Source organism: Staurois parvus, unplaced genomic scaffold (genome assembly GCF_062004578.1).
Source record: "Staurois parvus isolate SC_StPar_1 unplaced genomic scaffold, SC_StPar_1.0 ptg000039l, whole genome shotgun sequence".
In the NCBI taxonomy this organism is placed as follows: Eukaryota; Metazoa; Chordata; class Amphibia; order Anura; family Ranidae; genus Staurois; species Staurois parvus.
In genome coordinates, this window is record NW_028317835.1 from 423,400 (window position 1) to 441,173 (window position 17,774).

The following is a 17,774-nucleotide window of genomic DNA, read 5'->3' on the forward strand; positions in this document are numbered from 1 at the left end:
CGAAAAAAAACCTAAAAAGCAAAAGACGATGGCGGCTCGTAAAATTCCTATTAACTTCCACTCTTCATGTTACATCACGTGACTTCCTCAGGAGTTGGCCATCGGACGTACAGCTGCCTATATATACCTTTATAATCCTTAATAGACTAATCGGGCGTCATTTTGTTGTAGCCTGTCTGTCCCTTATTTGGTGGCCATTTTGCCTTGGTCTAATATAGTGTTTTTACATTACAGTGCAGTGGATTAGTTCTCCCTCCTCCATTTTGTGGTAGCTCGCCTGTCCCTCCTCCAGTGGCTGTTTTCCCTTGGTCTAATTTAATGTTATCACATTTCAGCGCAGATTAGATCTCCCTCCTCCATTTTGTTGTAGCCCGCCTGTCCCTCCTTGGGCGGCCATTTTCCCTTAGTCTGATATGAATGCTGGCACATTTTGTCCCCTGATATTAGACATTAGCCAGGTGATTGTATACACACAGCGGGCAGATCTCAATCAATGTCACCCACTAGTCTATACTGTCACTGGGCTGGCCAGCCAATCATGTGACTCCTATTCTGTCCTTCCAATGACCATTCCTAGTACATAGGACTCATCTTCCATACTACATTCATGATACAACAAGATGGAAACTCCCAATATACAGAGAAAATCTCCCATAAAATACATAGAAATCACATCTGCCCTAAAGGGCCATAAACATAAGAAGATTGCCCCCGACGCCCCCAGATTCATCTACAATACTAGCCAAGGTGTCATTGGTCCCCCTAATACACGGACAGTACCTGTTTCATGTACAGGAATGCAGACAACACAAGCTGTTGGTGTGAGGAATCATGTTGTACAACAGAACTGCATCCAGGTCAGCATAGAACAGGAAGCAGGAAGTATAAGGCCATGCAATATTCCCGGGTACAAGTCGGGTCACAGGATTTGTACAATGACTCTATAACGTCTCCCTTTTTTACATTCCATTCAAACCTTGTAAACAATGAAACTAAAACAGATCCTGATATCGGGATATGTGGCTGCATTATGTCATCCTCATTGTATCCCGATATGACAGCGGAGTTCTCTCTGCTTTGAGTATATGGTCCAGTAGGACTCGGGGCATTGAGCACCTCAGGAGGATCACGTGCAGGATGCTCATAGGCTTGTGCGGTGAATCGTTCTGCCCTTCGCAGGTCCACTCGATTACGACGGTAAAGACTGCCTTCTACATCCACAAGATATGATCGAGGAGCAACCCTCTGAACACAGGAACCCAGTCTCCAGCGATCGGCCCTGTCACCTGGAAGCGGCTTCATACGGATTGGCTCTCCAATGCTTAGTTCAGGTAAGTCTTTAGCAGACACATCGTATGACAGTTTGGCAATCTGTTTCCTCCGCTGCAGTTTTGCCGGGACACCTGTAACCACACAAGGATCAAGTAATTTGTTGGCCACAGGCAATGAAGTCTTCAATCTCCTAGACATCAAGCGCTGTGCAGGACTACTGTCCATGCCTTCAGATGGGGTGTTCCTCCAATGTAGAATGGCCTTCCACAGATCAGTACCATCAAACTTGGCCTTCTTACAAAGATTCTTCACTATCTTGACAGTCGATTCCGCTTTGCCATTGGCTTGTGGGTGCCTCGGGGGTGAGGTAACATGCTCAAATCCCCAATCTGTAGACAACCGTCTGAATTGCTCACATACAAATTGAGGTCCATTATCCGAGATGACTCTATCCTGCTGGCCATAACATGCAAACTGTGCTTTACAACGCTTGATGGTAGTATCAGCAGACAGGTCAGGAAGTAGCTCAATCTCCCAAAAGTCAGAATAGTGATCAACAATTAGTAGAAAGTCCTGCCCAGCATAATTCAGTAAGTCCATGCTTACAATTTGCCAAGGCCGGGTGGGCAGCACATGCGACATCATAGGTCCTTTCTGTTGTGCCTGCGCTTATTCATTGCATGCCGAGCAACAGCTAACAAAGTCTCTAATCTCCTTCTGCATGTTGGGCCAGTATAGGGTATCACGTGCTTGCCTATAGCATGCTTCTCCGCCAATGTGACTGGCATGAATGCGAGTCAGCATCTCCCATCTTAAAGATTTAGGAATGATGACCGTTGGCCCCTTGTACAGTATACCATCTTGGATGGCGATTTCATCTGTGAAAGTCCAATATTCTCTCACAAGTAATGGGGCTTCCAACTTGGAATCAGGCCAACCGTTCAGAACAACATATTTAAGAGCCTGCAAACTCTCATCGGTTTCAGTGTGCTGTTTTATCTGAAGCAATCGTTGGTCCATGACGTATAAATAGTCTGAATGATTAATCTGTGACAGGACCTCCAGGTCCCGCTGAACATTGCAAACTGTGTGTTGTGCATACTCAGGTGTACCACCTGCTGCTGTAGCTCTGCTAAGAGTGTCACTAATGTACATTTCAGGACCAGGTTTATAGACAACATTTAGGCAATAGTTTTGTAACGTGACAACATGCTCTGTAGACGTTTGGGTGAACACAAAAGTGGTTTCTGGAACATAGAAATCAGAGGTTTATGGTCAGTTTCTGCCGTGATCTCGTCGTGCCCATAGAGGTAGTGGTGAAAGCGCTGGCAGGCAAACACTATACTCAGACATTCCTCTTCTATTTGTGCGTAGTTTTGTTCGGTAGAGTCAGTGCCCTTGAAGCAAAAGCGATAGACTGGCCAGCTTGCAATAGACAACACCCAAGTCCAGTTTTGCTTGCATCACTTTGAATAGTTACAGGTTTTGTAACGTCATAGTACTTCAGGACAGGTGTGTCCGTGACCAAGCGTTTGATGTCCTGCACTGCATTATCATGCTTAGGAAGCCAATGCCAAACAGCGTCCTTGTCCAGAAGCCTTCTCAATGGCTCGCAGACCTCTGAGAGGTCTGGTAGGAATTTTGCTAGGTAGGTAACAAATCCAATGAAGCGCTGCAGGGATTTCACATTTGCTGGCTGCGGCATATCCAGTATGGCTCTGATTTTTTCTGGGTCAGCCTTCAAACCCTCCCAGGTTAGAATGTGTCCATGAAAGCGGACTTCTTTGACCTTGAATTGCAGCTTTTTCATGCCAAGTCTCAATTTTACCTGCCTACAATGATTCATCAGTTCCAGCAGTTTGCCATCATGATCTTGCTCTGCTTCCTCGTCTGTGTCCCCACAGCCAACCATAAGGATGTCATCAGCTATTGGTTCAATACCACCGAGTCCAGCCAATAGTTCATGTTGTTTACGTTGATACGCCTCTGGTGCAACTGATACTCCAAAAGGCAGTTTGAGCCATCTTTTCCTGCCCAACGGAGTCCAGAAGGTTGTCATGTAACTACTTGCATCATCCAACTTACACTGTAAAAATGCATCCCGGGCATCAACAAGCGTGAACAGACGTGCCTTAGGCAGCTTGTACAAAACTTCCTCGAGAGTTGGCATGATGTAGTGAGATCGTCTCAGTGCCATATTTAAGAATTTGGGATCTATGCATATTCGTAGCTTATTTGGCTTCCTTACAATCACCATGTTACTTATCCAGCCAGTTGGGTCAGTCACTGGTGCCAAGTGTCCATTGGCCTCATACTGGTCAAGCTGTGCCTTAACTGCCTGTTTTAATGCCACCGGCACATTGCGTGGTACACATTGGACTGGAGGGACACTCACATCAAGGTGGAAATGAACTTCCCCTGGTACAGATTCTACTGGCCCAGTAAACACATCACTAAATTCCTTTATCAGCAGTTGTTTTGTCAAGGGCCCCTTGGATAGATTGTCCATCACATTAAGCTCTGCAGGGACGGAGAAACGTATCAGCCCTAGACGCTCACAGGATGAGCCAGACAACAGTGGCTTTTGGCAGGCTTCCACAATTTCACACTCCAGCTTGTTTGTTAGTCCACGTATGGCACATTCTGTCTTGAAGAGCCCTAGAGATTTCATCATCGCACCGGAGTGTAACTTTAATCTGGTGTCACTTGGCAGTAGACGTGCTTCTGGTGCTGACACCATTTTGTCTCTTAAGCACATTACATCCCACGTTGTTCCTGAATGGAGGTGACAGGATTGGGGCTTATTATTTACATGTAAAGTGACAAACCATTTCTTTCCTCTGGATTGCACAGCGCCCATCAATTCACTGCTGTCTATAACTTCAGTGGTGTGTGTGTGGGGGGAGGTAGGTGATCTGTGTGGGGGATGGTAGGTGATCTGTGTGGGGAGGTAGGTGATCTGTGTGGGGAGGTAGGTGATCTGTGTGGGGGGAGGTAGGCCGATCAATTCACTGCTGTCTATAACTTCAGTGGTGTGTCTCTTCCTCATATGCGGATGTGTTCTCCACGTTGTGTCATTTGCCTATTGATGGCCGTCGTTTACTTGACAAACAAACATTAGTAAAATGGTTTGTTCTTCCACAAGACTTCCAAGACTTCCCATAAGCTGGACACGGCTCTTTAATTCTTTCATGCACAGTCCCACAGTATTTGCAAGTTGTAGGGTTGGCAGTATTTGTGCTCATCAGGCGGCGTTGCTGCACTTTGTTCTTGTTGCCATGCTGCATTGCAATGTTTATGCTGTCAGTCTGCTGTCTGTCCTGTTCCATAACTTTCAGACGTCTGTCAGTGAGCTCTGCTGTACGGGACGTCTCAATGGCTGTGTGTAGAGTGAAGTCATGTTCTCTTAGGAGGCGCCTGCGTGTGCTCTCTCGCTAGCTATACCAACAACAATTGTGTCCTTTATCAATTCGTCTCTGAGTGCCATATTCACAAGTTGCTGCCTTTTCTCTCCAGTGTGTAACAAAGTGATCCAAAGATTGTCCCTCTTCTTGTTTGCAGCATCCAAACACATCCCTTTCATAAATGACATTTGTAGCAGGTATGAGATCATCTTCCAGTACATTTACAATGGCTGTAACATTGTGTTGCTGATCTGCTGTGAGGGTCACATTGTGTTTATACACATGCCTGCATTCACTGCCCATGACTCTTCTCAGAGTTGCTGCCGGCACTCCTGCACATTTCTCATTCCAGCCTGTAGCCAGACAATAATCTTCACATTCAGCTCTGAAAGATTCCCAATTGCTGCTCCAATCCCCACTCATTGTCATCCCCTGTGGGGGAGGTATGCCATTCATGGCAGCCATATTGTCAGGAAGCCTCTGAGCTATCAAATCTCAGACAATCCTCAGTCTCAGGCTGTAGTTCACAAACCTGTGTTTCCCAAAGCTGCTGCGCTCCAAACAAGAGGTTCAGTCCTGATTCCAGTCACTTCTGACACCATGTTTCATGTACAGGAATGAAGACAACACAAGCTGCTGGTGTGAGGAATCATGTTGTACAACAGAACTGCATCCAGGTCAGCATAGAACAGGAAGCAGGAAGTGAAAGGTTGTCGCTAGCCCCTGGCTATCTGTCTTGATCAGTCTGTTGAAGGTATGGACGTCCAGAAGACTGACTTCACCTGAGTAATAGACAAGTGCACAGAGTGATAGGTGAAATCAATCTACATTTTTTATTAGCGGGAAGAGGATTAATATAACAAAAAAGATAGGTGGGGGGCACAAAGTATCTGGGAAATACTTAATTCTCAGTAATTGATTGGCTGAATACAAATACAAGCATTTACGTCAATCCTGAATAATGATGAGAAGCAAAATGTAACTTTCCCAGGAATAAGGAATGTCTATAATATTACAAAACACTTATCTGCTACATACAATAGAATCTGGCTAGATACTTGTCAAGGCTGTGAACACGATCTTTCTCAGGCATTGTAATCAGTTATAAGTAACAAACAATTATTTTCTCATGGGACAGAAATATTTGACATTTAATTGTATCATAACAGAAACAGGTGCTGTTAATACAAAGAAATAATTGGATACTATCACCGCCTCTACCAAGGCTAAGCTAAGATAAAAGATAGAAGAATATTGTGAGTGCAGTTCTGTAACACATAACTGACAGCATATTTTCATTACCTCACTCTGGGTATAATACAAAACAATCAACATGGAATATAAAATGGAGTGGGGAAAAACAAAATGACAGACCTAAAAGACATACATTTCCCTTCAGTTACTTTATATATTTTATAGCCAAAAGTACAAAATATTGTTTTTCTTAAAAATTTTTGGTCTTTTTTTGTTTATGGCGTGAAAAATAAAAAGCGCACAGATGATGACATCCCACCGACAGAAAGCTCTATTTGTGTGAAGAAAGGACGTACATTTAGTTTGGGTGCAGCGTTGCATGACCGCGCAATTGTCAGTTACATAAAGAGGCGTGGCCATGAAGGGGTGTACATCCTGCGTAGGGGGAGGGGATAAGGACACAAATTGGCGCTTTATTCTCATGGAGATCACATGGTTATTACTAGGAGGAGACGGAAACATTTGCTGGGTATTGGAGCTTTTGTGAGATGGATGGATTGGATGGCGACTGATTTGTATGGAGACATAATATAGAGCGGGAGGAATCCATGGTGTATTGTCACATGTATGAATGCAGGATTGGGGTACTATCCGTGTATTAGGGGGACCAATGACACCTTGGCTAGTATTGTAGATGAATCTGGGGGCGTCGGGGGCAATCTTCTTATGTTTATGGCCCTTTAGGGCAGATGTGATTTCTATGTATTTTATGGGAGATTTTCTCTGTATATTGGGAGTTTCCATCTTGTTGTATCATGAATGTAGTATGGAAGATGAGTCCTATGTACTAGGAATGGTCATTGGAAGGACAGAATAGGAGCCACATGATTGGCTGGCCAACCCCGTGACAGTATAGACTAGTGGGTGACATTGATTGAGATCTGCCCGCTGTGTGTATACAATCACCCGGCTAATGTCTAATATCAGGGGACAAAATGTGCCAGCATTCATATCAGACTAAGGGAAAATGGCCACCAGAGGAGGGACAGGCAGGCTACAACAAAATGGAGGACAAAGATCTAATCCACTGCACTGTAATGTGATAACTGTGCAATGATTTCTGACTAAGGGAAAATGGCCGACGGAGGAGGGACAGAGGACTACAACAAAATGGCGATTGATCAGTCTATTAACCACTTGCCCTTCAGAAACACAGATCACTTACCTCCCCACACACAGATCACCTACCAACCCCCACACACAGATCACCTACCTGCCCCACACAGATCACCTACCTCCCTCACACAGATCACTTACCTCCCCCCCACACAGAGATCACCTACCTCCCCCCAAACACAGATCACCTACCTCCCCCCACACACAGATCACCTACCTCCCCCCACACAGATCACCTACCTCCCCCACACACAGATCACCTACCTCCCCCACACACAGATCACCTACCTCCCCCCCACACAGATCACCTACCTCCCCCCACACAGATCACCTACCCTAATTTCGATGGTTCCGGGTTCGGCATCCAAACATCTTTGGTGTTCCCCAAACCCTGCAGAACCAAACCAAATCCAGAGCAGCTCTTCTCATCACTTATCATGACCCCCCGGTCACTGCTCACTGTGTGGGGGCCCAACATCCAATCCATGATCTCCATGGCATGGCCAACCATCACATCCCTGATCCCTATAGAGGAGGAGATTTCTACTTCACCATCACCCCTTCTGGATCCACACCTCATGTACGGGTGATCCCCCCCCCCCCGGGATCATTGTTCCATTTCATTTCTGGATCCACACCTCATGTACGGGTGATTTCCCCCCCCCCCCCCCGGGATCATTGTTACATTTCATTTCTGGATCCACACCTCATGTACGGGTGATCCCCCCCCCGGGATCATTGTTCCATTTTATTTCTGGATCCACACCTCATGTACGGGTGATCCCCCCCCCCGGGATCATTGTTCCATTTCATTTCTGGATCCACACCTCATGTACGGGTGACCCCCCCCCCGGGATCATTGTTCCATTTCATTTCTGGATCCTCACCGGCCTCCCTCCTCACCGGCCTCCGTCATCACTGGCCTCCCTCCTCACCGGCCTCCCTCATCACAGACTATCTCTGCTTCAGTCTATCCTGAACTCAGCAGCCAGATTCATCCACCTCACCAACCGCTCCTCTTCTGCCACCCCCCTCTGTCATTCCCTCCACTGGCCTCCACCCCGCTCTGCCAATACTTCCACTGGCTCCACCCCCCTCTGCCAATACCTCCACTGGCTCCACCCCCTCTGTCATTCCCTCCACTTGCTCCACCCCCTCTGTCATTCCCTCCACTGGCTCCACCCCCCTCTGCCATTCCCTCCACTGACTCCACCCCTCTCTGTCATTCCCTCCACTTGCTACACCCCCCTCTGTCATTCCTTCCACTGGCTCCACCCCCTCTGTCATTCCCTCCACTGGCTCCACCCCCCTGTCATTCCCTCCACTGGCTTCCACCCCCCTCTGTCATTCCCTCCACTGGCTTCCACCTCCCTCTATCATTCCCTCCACTGGCTCCACCCCCTCTGTCATTCCCTCCACTGGCTCCCACCCCCCTCTGTCATTCCCTCCACTGGCCTCCACCCCCCTCTGTCATTCCCTCCACTGGCCTCCACCCCCCTCTGTCATTCCCTCCACTGGCCTCCACTCAGTGTCCTCCACCCCCTCTGTCATTCCCTCCACTGGCTTCCACCCCCCTCTGTCATTCCCTCCACTGGCTCCCGATTGCCCAAAGCATCAAATTCAAACTCCTAACTCTGACATACAAAACCATTCATAACTCCGCCCCAAACTACCTCACCGACCTGACACACAAATACCACCCAACCCGTAATCTTCGCTCCTCACAAGACCTCCTACTTTCTAGCTCCCTGGTCTCCTCCTCCTACGCCCGACTGCAGGACTTCTCCAGGACTTCCCCATCCTCTGGAACTCCCTACCCCAATCCATCAGACTGTCACCTACCCTCCTCACCTTTAGGCGCACCCTGAAAACCCATCTCTTCAGGGAAGCCTACCCCACCCCCACCTAAAAGCCGATCTCCTCCACTCCTCCTACCACTCCATCCCCCACAGCCACTTCCTCCTGTACCACTACCCCCTCCCTCCTAGATTGTAAGCTCCCAGGATCAGGGCCCTCGCACCCCTTGTGTATTGTATTGTTACTGTATTGTCTCATGTTCTGTCCCCACTATAATGTACAGCGCTGAGCAAACCTTCTGCCGCTATATAAATCCTGTATAATAATAATAATATTTGGACCGTGTCATGGAAATTTTGTATTGTTGGTCGAACTTTAAATGTGTCATATATTCGTGTTATTCATATGTCTCTCGTGTGGCTTAATTAAAGCTCTGAAGGCTGCAATTGGGCCATGCGCATGTACAATGTATGTATTACAGTACTCAGCTCGGTAATGGATGAGATGGCAGATCTGCGCTTATAGACCGGCGTGTATACCACCACGGCATTCGATGCGAATGTCGCTGGCAGTAGACCGTGGGCCTGTATCCACATATCAGCAGCATAGTACCACATGGGCTTCATAACGCAAGGCGCCAAGCGGTACGAACTCCACGTGTAGGCTTATGCATATCTTACAACCCATTACCAACTTGAAACTGTATCTTGGATGGATGTGTTTTAATAAAGATCGTATCGGGCCCATCCAGGTACAGACTGGTATTTTTAGGGAATGCTTGTACAAAGAATTTACATACCAATAGAAGCTAGTAGGACAGGAAATATGACCTCAGATGGCTCATGGGGGGGAAGGGGAGGAAGTCTGCTGACCTCAGAAGACTCATGGTAGAGGACCAGTGATAGATAATAGGAAAGGCTATGCTCCAATTGAAATGTACATCCTGTGTATAGGCACTCCCCATTGCATTGTTCGGTGGGAGGGGATTGACTTTATTCATGTGGGGGGCATGTGTGTATTTTTAATAAAACAGAGAGCTGGGTCTGAAACCAGCCCTTATGTGAGTTGCAACATCATCCTGAGAGTGTCGTTTGATCATTCTAGGGTAACGGAGCTCCACCCCCACATCTCAACAGAGCTAAAAGTATTTGGATGGGAAGTCTTCTCAACAACCGATTTGCAGACTATCTGTGAATCAAGGGGAATAGACACCCGGTTAAGAAACAGGGCGGATTGCATCAAAGCGCTACGAACCACTGATCAGACCCCTGCCCCCCAGCTATACCCTGATCTGAGGGACCTCAAACCTGAAGGTGCAGTAAGCGAGGTGGTTAATCTAAGCCCACCGATGAAGCTGGGCCAGCCCTTGCACTCTTCCCAGACCGAGGCCTATCCAGTCAGAGTGCAGCAATTTGAAGGTCCTCCCAATGCACAGGGGGAACGGACTTTAGGGGAACGGGTAGTTTGGCATGTCCCCTTCACCCCGGCAGAGATCCGCACTATTCTGGCTGAGCTCCCGGACTATCGAGTAAATCCGAGAGGATTTGCTCGAATGTTTGGACAAAACCAGTTCAGCTATGGTATGAGCGGGTCAGATTGTGCGCAGATCCTGCGGGCAAAGGTGGGCATGGAAGTGGCCAGTACAGTGATTGCAGGGTGCTCTATAACCACTCATGAGGAGATGACTTCAGGGGGCAAAGAGTTCTGTACACAGCTAAAGGCAAAGCTTCCAGAAATGTATGGTGCTACCTCTACTACGGACAAGATGAAGCTCACCCAGGGTCCTAATGAGGAAAGCGCCTGCTTCTGGCGCCGTCTCAAGCAGACGGCACTGGATGCGGATCTGGAAGTTGGACCTGATGCTCCAACTGAAGGGGTAAAGGTGACCGCGACGCACATTCTGTTGCGGGCCAAATTTTTGGAAGGCATCAATATTAAAATTCGGGAAAGGCTGGTTCTGGCCCGACCCGAATATAATGAGATGTCTATCCCTGCTATCCTTTCCACTCTTGCGGCAATAGAGAGGGAAATGGATAGAAGAAAACAGGACAAGGCCAAAGTTCTTATGTCCCAGACCCCACACGAAAAACCAAGGGATCTGGGTCACAGGAAGGATAGGCCCCCACCCAGGTGCTTCCAGTGCCACCAAATGGGGCACATGAGGAGGAGCTGTCCCCTATTACCTAAAGGTCGGTGGCAGTTCATTCCTGATGAGTCCTCCGCCCCTATGACCACCATGGTAAGTAACTCCTATGAATCCTCATAGGAAGTTGGCAAATCGGTGTCGGCCCAGATCCATCTTTTTCTCGAGGAATTAAAATATCCCCTCCCTTGCCTCATCGACACCGGTGCAGCCAGAACAGTCTTGCGAAAACAGGACATCCAAGGCAAGGTACCCCTCTCAGGGGCAAGCACACCGACGGTAGGTCTCACAGGTCAAACGGTGTCTCTACAGTCCACCAAACCACTCCATTGCAGGTTATGTCTGCACACTGAGGCTGTCAGGTCAGTGCTGGTCTCAGATGACGTCCCCATCAATCTTTTGGGAGCGGACATCTTGTCAGACATTCAAGCTATCATTGAGTTCACCCCATCGGGTGTTGTGGTGAGTAGTGCCCTGTCGGAAGAAAGACTGTGCACATTGTTGGCCCTACCTTATCTCACCGAGGCTACATATTGTCTGGAGTTGGACGTATTGGCTGAAGTTGACCCCAAAGTTTGGGCAGCAGATAAATATGATGTGGGTCTCTTGCCGGTACCTCCAACTACAGTCAACATCAGACCAGGAAGCGTATTACCACAACTACCACAATATCCTTTAAGTGTAGCTCAAATGGACAGCCTAAAAACCCAGATCGACCATTATCTACAGATAAAGGTCCTCACCCCAACCCAGTCGCCATGTAACACACCATTATTCCCAGTAGCCAAAAAGACAGCACCGGGTCAACCGACCACCTACCGGCTGGTACATGACCTGAGAGCGGTAAACAAAATCATCATCAGTGATGCCCCTTTGGTGCCCAATCCACACACCCTGCTGGCAACCGTACCACCCAATGCAAAATTTTTTACCGTCATTGATCTGTCAAACGCGTTTTTCTCGGTACCCCTGGATCCCCAGTGTCAGTACCTTTTTGCCTTCTCCTTCCAGGGCCGACAACTTACCTGGACCCGTCTCCCCCAGGGGGCGGTAACCAGTCCCTCGGAATACAGCTGCAAGCTGAAAATCGTGTTAGATCAGTGGACCCCAATGAATCCAGAGGTGGTGTTGTTACAGTATGTTGATGACTTGCTCCTCTGCTGTCCCACTAAAAAGGATTGTTATCAACATACTGTTTCATTACTCAACCATCTGGCGTCAACGGGCAACAAGGCCAGCAAGGAGAAATTACAACTCTGCCAGGAAAAAGTCATCTTCTTGGGGCATTGTATTTCTCAGGGCACCAGGCACCTAACAACCCAAAGAGTGCAGACATTGCAAGACCTAAAGAGACCCAAAAACCACCGTCAGCTGAGAGCCGTCCTCGGCCTTATCAACTACTGCAGAGATTGGGTCCCCAATATCTCGGGCAAACTTGGTCCCCTGTATGAGCTGACATCCAAAACACCATTTCAAATGTCAGATGACGACTGGTCAACTCTTCAAGATTTGACTCAGGAACTCTCAATAGCACCAGCCCTAGGTCTACCCAACTATGACCTACCTTTCTACCTTTTCTGTCACGAAAGTCAGGGCCATGCAACCGGAGTACTAACCCAACTTCACGGAACCAAATACCGCCCCATCATGTACCTATCGACCGCTCTGGACCCAGTCATCAAAGGGTCCCCGGGTTGTGTGAGGGCAGTGGCTGCTTGCGCTGTCCTTGTCCAAAAAGTGGGTGACATCGTTTTGGATTCACCCCTCACAATCTACACTCTGCACTCGGTGCAAGAGATCCTAAACCAGGTCCAAACTAAACATCTCTCTGCAGCAAGATTGACCAAATACGAGGTAGCCCTCCTAACTCCTACTAACCTCTCTATCAAACGATGCACTATTCTTAACCCAGCTTCTCTTCTTCCTGTGTTGGAAGACGAGAAAGGGGGGGAGGACAACAACGACAGTGCTGAATTTTGCAACCCGACTAACAATACTAACACCTCTTCTACTAACATGTCTTCTTTGTCCATTACTAACCTCTCTTCCAAAGGACACAACTGCATTTCTTTGATAGAACTGGAGTCAGCGGCAATCAGCCCAGTGAAGGAAACGCCAATACCGGAAGCGAAAAATCTTTTTGTCGATGGGTCCAGGTACTACACCCAAGACGGTAAGCCACACACTGGTTACGCGGTCACGACGGAAAGTGACGTTGTGGAAAAGGGCTCTCTGAACGCACATATGTCAGCTCAGGAAGCTGAGCTGTGGGCACTGGCCAGGGCATGTGAGTTACATGAAGGTCAGAGGATTAATGTTTATACGGATTCGAGGTACGCGTTTGGTATTGCACATGACTTTGGTCCCATCTGGAAAGCGAGGGGATTTCTCACAAGTTCAGGTAAACCGGTGAAGCATGCAGAACTGATTGACAGGTTGTTCATTGCTTTCGGCCTGCCACGGGAGATTGCTGTTCTTAAGGTGAAAGCTCATACCACTGAGACTAGTGTGGAGGCATGTGGAAACGCTTTGGCAGATCGGTCCGCAAAGGCCGGTGCACTGGTTCAGGAAAGGGGGGTTCTGATGCTGGCCATCCCTTCAGAGGTTTCGTTAGACGAGTTTAAAAAACTGCAATCGCAGGCGAGTTTGCAGGAGAAGGCTAGATGGACAGCAGCAGGAGCCTCCCAAGGGTCGAATGACATTTGGTGCCTGAACAAAAGATGGTGTTTGCCAAAGTCCCTTTTCCCCATGATGGCCCACTTGGCTCACTACCCTGGGCACCAATCTAAGACGGCTATGTGTGCGTTGGTAGACGAGCATTGGATTGCACCTGGGTTCAGTACTGCTGCAGCTACCTTTGCAGCTTCTTGCCTAGTCTGTGCCCTACACAACCCTGGCAGAACGGTAGTAATACCCCAAAGGCACTCACCAAAACCTGAACGCCCCTTCCAACGAATCCAGATCGATTACATCTCGTTACCAAAGAGTGGGCCGTACGAATACGCCTTGGTCTGTGTAGATATGCTTTCAGGCTGGCCTGAAGCGTGGCCCGTCACATGTGCCAACGCTAGTACCACGGCGAAGAAAATCCTGTCTGAGGTTGTGTGCCGCTGGGGTCTACCTGAAACCATCGAGTCCGATAGGGGGTCACACTTCACTGGACAGATCTTTGCAGAGGTATGTAAAGCCCTTCACATCAACCAAGGGCTACACACCCCGTATCACCCCGAGAGTAACGGTAAGGTTGAACGTCTCAACGGAATCCTTAAAAACAGGATCTCCAAAATCATGGCCGATACCAAAAAACCCTGGCCTGAGTGTCTCCCCATTGCCCCCTATTCCATCCGGAATGCCCCTCGGCAACCACATGGGCTGTCACCCTACGAGGTGTTGTTTGGGGGACCTCCCAAAACAGGGTTGTACTTTCCTCAACAGTTGTCGTCTTTGCATTCACAGCTTACAGGTTATGTGCAATCTCTGCAACGGGAGCTGCAGAAGATACACCATCGGGTTCGCGAATCGCTCCCCGATCCAAATGCAATAACTGGTGTTCTTTCTATTGAGCCAGGTGATTGGGTCGTCCTAAAGAAACATCAAAGAACTGGACTCGAGCCACGGTTCACCGGACCATACCAAGTCCAGCTGACGACACCTACCTCACTCAAACTCGAGGGACGAGACAACTGGGTGCACGCAAGCCACTGCAAGAAGCTTTTCAACTACACCAGAGAATGAGGGGTGTAATTTTCCTTTTTCTTTTTGTTTGTATGTCATACATGTGTGTGAACGGAGGAAAAGACGGCAGATACCCCAACCTTTTATTTAAAATGCACCTGCGTTTAGCCAGAACCGCCAACAAAACCAACTGTTGGGTATGCTCTAAGCCCCCACCCAGTCATCACATGTCCGCAATGGCCGCTGTTCATGCCCTATATGACATCCGCGTCGGCATGAAAAAGCAAGGGACCCCTGGTCAGCCCCCACGTAGACATTTGTCGGTAGAACTTAATGACACATTTTTAGCAGGTAACATCAGTTTTAGCACCAATATTAGCTCTAGCTCCTGTAGGACCCTCGTCAGTCCATTATGGGTAACTGGACAGCTAGGCAGCCCTCAGGTGTGCTTTAACATCAGCTTTGGCACAGGTAACAAGTTTGTTGGGACTACCACCTGTGAGGGAGGTATAACTGTCAATCTGACTAACCAGACTTCCCCTCTGAGTAACAACACTGACCGACCAGACCACGTTTGTTGGAAGGACGGATGTGATGTGCAGACTGAGGGAGCAATCCCCCAGTCTGTGCAACTGTTGCTCAGTGCCAGAGGCCGAACGAGGAACTCCTCCTGCTCTGCTCTGACAGGTCCATACTATTTTCTTTGTGGTTCGGCAGCCTATAGAACATTTCCCCAGAACGCGAAAGGTTCGTGTGCCCTCATAAAGCTAGTCCCAGCATCCTATGTAGTGATGGATCATGAAGAGTTGATGGTCCACAAGAAGGTAAGGATGGCAGGGAGAGTTCGCAGAGAGCTGTTCTCTGAGGGCGACCAGGCATGGGCTTGGTTCCCCTCATGGACAGGATGGGGAATAGAACTTATGAAGCGCCTGAACAATTTTTCTGTCATCGTGGATAGTATGTTTAACGAGACCGTAGAGGCTGTCAGAGAAATTGCCCAAGAACAACGGCAGATGGGAATTTTAGTGCTTCAGGAGAAGATGGCCCTTGATTATCTTTTAGCCGCCAAAGGGGGGTTCTGTGAGTTCATCGGAGAGGATTGTTGTACTTGGATAGAAGACACCAATGACAAGGTCCAGGCCCATATGGACAAAGTTAGTGAACTACAGGGAAAAGCTAGAGCTATAGCTAGTGAGGGTTGGAATCCGTTCAAGGGTTTGGGAGGATTGGGAGATTTCCTGTTCTCCATCGGATCTTGGTTGAAGGAAGTGGGAGTGTATGTCCTGATGCTTCTCTTTTTCATCTGCCTTTTATATGCCGCGGTGAGATGTTCCTGTTGCCTCATCGACCGTGTAAGCCAAGCTCGGGCAGACGACCACATCTCCATGCCCGCTCCTGGGATCCCACTCCAACCACTGATCGGAGGAAGACCTCACCAACCAACCACCTTCTCTACAGATTACGTCCTGGCTTCCCTCTAATTTATCTCCCTGAAGACCCCATTCTCCAAGACCTTCAAGCAAGCTTCAAGCCTCATCATGGTTTGTGTCTGCGATTTGGAAAACTGTCTGGGTCGAGACCAGCCTTGTGTGGCCCCGTCTGCAGGGGCAATTTGAGAATCTGTTGCTGGATCTCCCCAGACCACCGTGGGATCACAAGCCTTATTCATACCACAAGTCTGTTTGTGGTTTTTGCAAGAGCCTTCCTGTAGTGAAGGTTCCAACGCTCTTGAGGATCATTGCTTCAATCAAGCCTGTTTGCGTCGAGTCTGCGTCGGGTCTTGTTGTTTCAGGTACCCCGTGGAGCTTTATTCTCAGGGACAACTACAGGAACTCTTTGAGGTTTTGAGACTACACCCATCAAGCTGAAGAAGATCAAGAAGGGACACGAGGAGAATATGATAAAACAGGAGGGAATGTCATGGAAATTTTGTATTGTTGGTCGAACTTTAAATGTGTCATATATTCGTGTTATTCATATGTCTCTCGTGTGGCTTAATTAAAGCTCTGAAGGCTGCAATTGGGCCATGCGCATGTACAATGTATGTATTACAGTACTCAGCTTGGTAATGGATGAGATGGCAGATCTGCGCTTATAGACCGGCGTGTATACCACCACGGCATTCGATGCGAATGTCGCTGGCAGTAGACCGTGGGCCTGTATCCACATATCAGCAGCATGGTACCACGTGGGCTTCATAACGCAAGGCGCCAAGCGGTACGAACTCCACGTGTAGGCTTATGCATATCTTACAACCCATTACCAACTTGAAACTGTATCTGGATGGATGTGTTTTAATAAAGATCGTATCGGGCCCATCCAGGTACAGACTGATATTTTTAGGGAATGCTTGTACAAAGAATTTACATACCAATAGAAGCTAGTAGGACAGGAAATATGACCTCAGATGGCTCATGGGGGGGAAGGGGAGGAAGTCTGCTGACCTCAGAAGACTCATGGGGGAGGACCAGTGATAGATAATAGGAAAGGCTATGCTCCAATTGGAATGTACATCCTGTGTATAGGCACTCCCCATTGCATTGTTCGGTGGGAGGGGATTGACTATATTCATGTGGGGGGCATGTGTGTATTTTTAATAAAACAGAGAGCTGGGTCTGAAACCAGCCCTTATGTGAGTTGCAACATCATCCTGAGAGTGTCGTTTGATCATTCTAGGGTAACGGAGCTCCACCCCCACATCTCAACAGAGCTAAAAGTAGTTGGATGGGCAGGAATCGTGTAGTTTAGCTGCAGTCGTGGTAAGCGAGATTCGCACAGCTTTATGGGGGATTTCTGCGCATCCAACTGCGAGTACTCACGGTAAGGAGAAATTCGTTAAAGCGAATTTCCAAAACAACCGGCACCATCTACATCGCGTTCCACATTATTCTGCAAACTCTATTTAAGTGTCACAAAGATGAAATCTTTTGTTTTTCAGTGTAACTCATGGATGGCATTGTGTGTCAGGGCTCTTTTGATCACTGAAAACAATCTGGGACACCGGAGATAATTAGATTGGCCGGTGAGCCCAACTGAAGGAAAATCTTTATTAAACACAGCTCAGTATATACAGCTTCAACCCCACCCCCACCAGACAGCCTGGCACCGGGTTT

At 48.2% G+C, this 17,774-nt stretch overlaps 2 protein-coding genes across 3 annotated transcripts in view; both read left to right on the plus strand.

The window, feature by feature from the left end:
* LOC149470528 (uncharacterized) overlaps positions 1-17,774 on the plus strand; it is a 235,815-nt gene that overhangs the window by 59,566 nt on the left and 158,475 nt on the right. The window lies entirely within an intron of this gene.
* On the plus strand, positions 920-17,309 carry LOC149470529 (endogenous murine leukemia virus Env polyprotein from Emv-2 locus-like). 2 transcript variants are annotated; one of them, XM_089662512.1, is made up of 2 exons: positions 920-1,331; positions 14,551-17,309. In XM_089662512.1, the coding sequence occupies exon 2, from the start codon at positions 14,718-14,720 to the stop codon at positions 16,140-16,142; it is 1,425 nt and encodes a 474-aa protein (XP_089518638.1). In that variant the 5' UTR covers positions 920-1,331; positions 14,551-14,717; the 3' UTR covers positions 16,143-17,309. The 2 variants fall into 2 exon arrangements, with proteins under 2 accessions (XP_089518638.1, XP_089518637.1); XM_089662511.1 differs by having other exon boundaries at positions 14,555-17,309.

What these genes read in the sequence shown, in the direction of transcription:
- LOC149470529 (XM_089662512.1), top strand. Translation starts at nt 14,718, where the DNA reads ATGAGGGGTGTAATTTTCCTTTTTCTTTTTGTTTGTATGTCATACATG.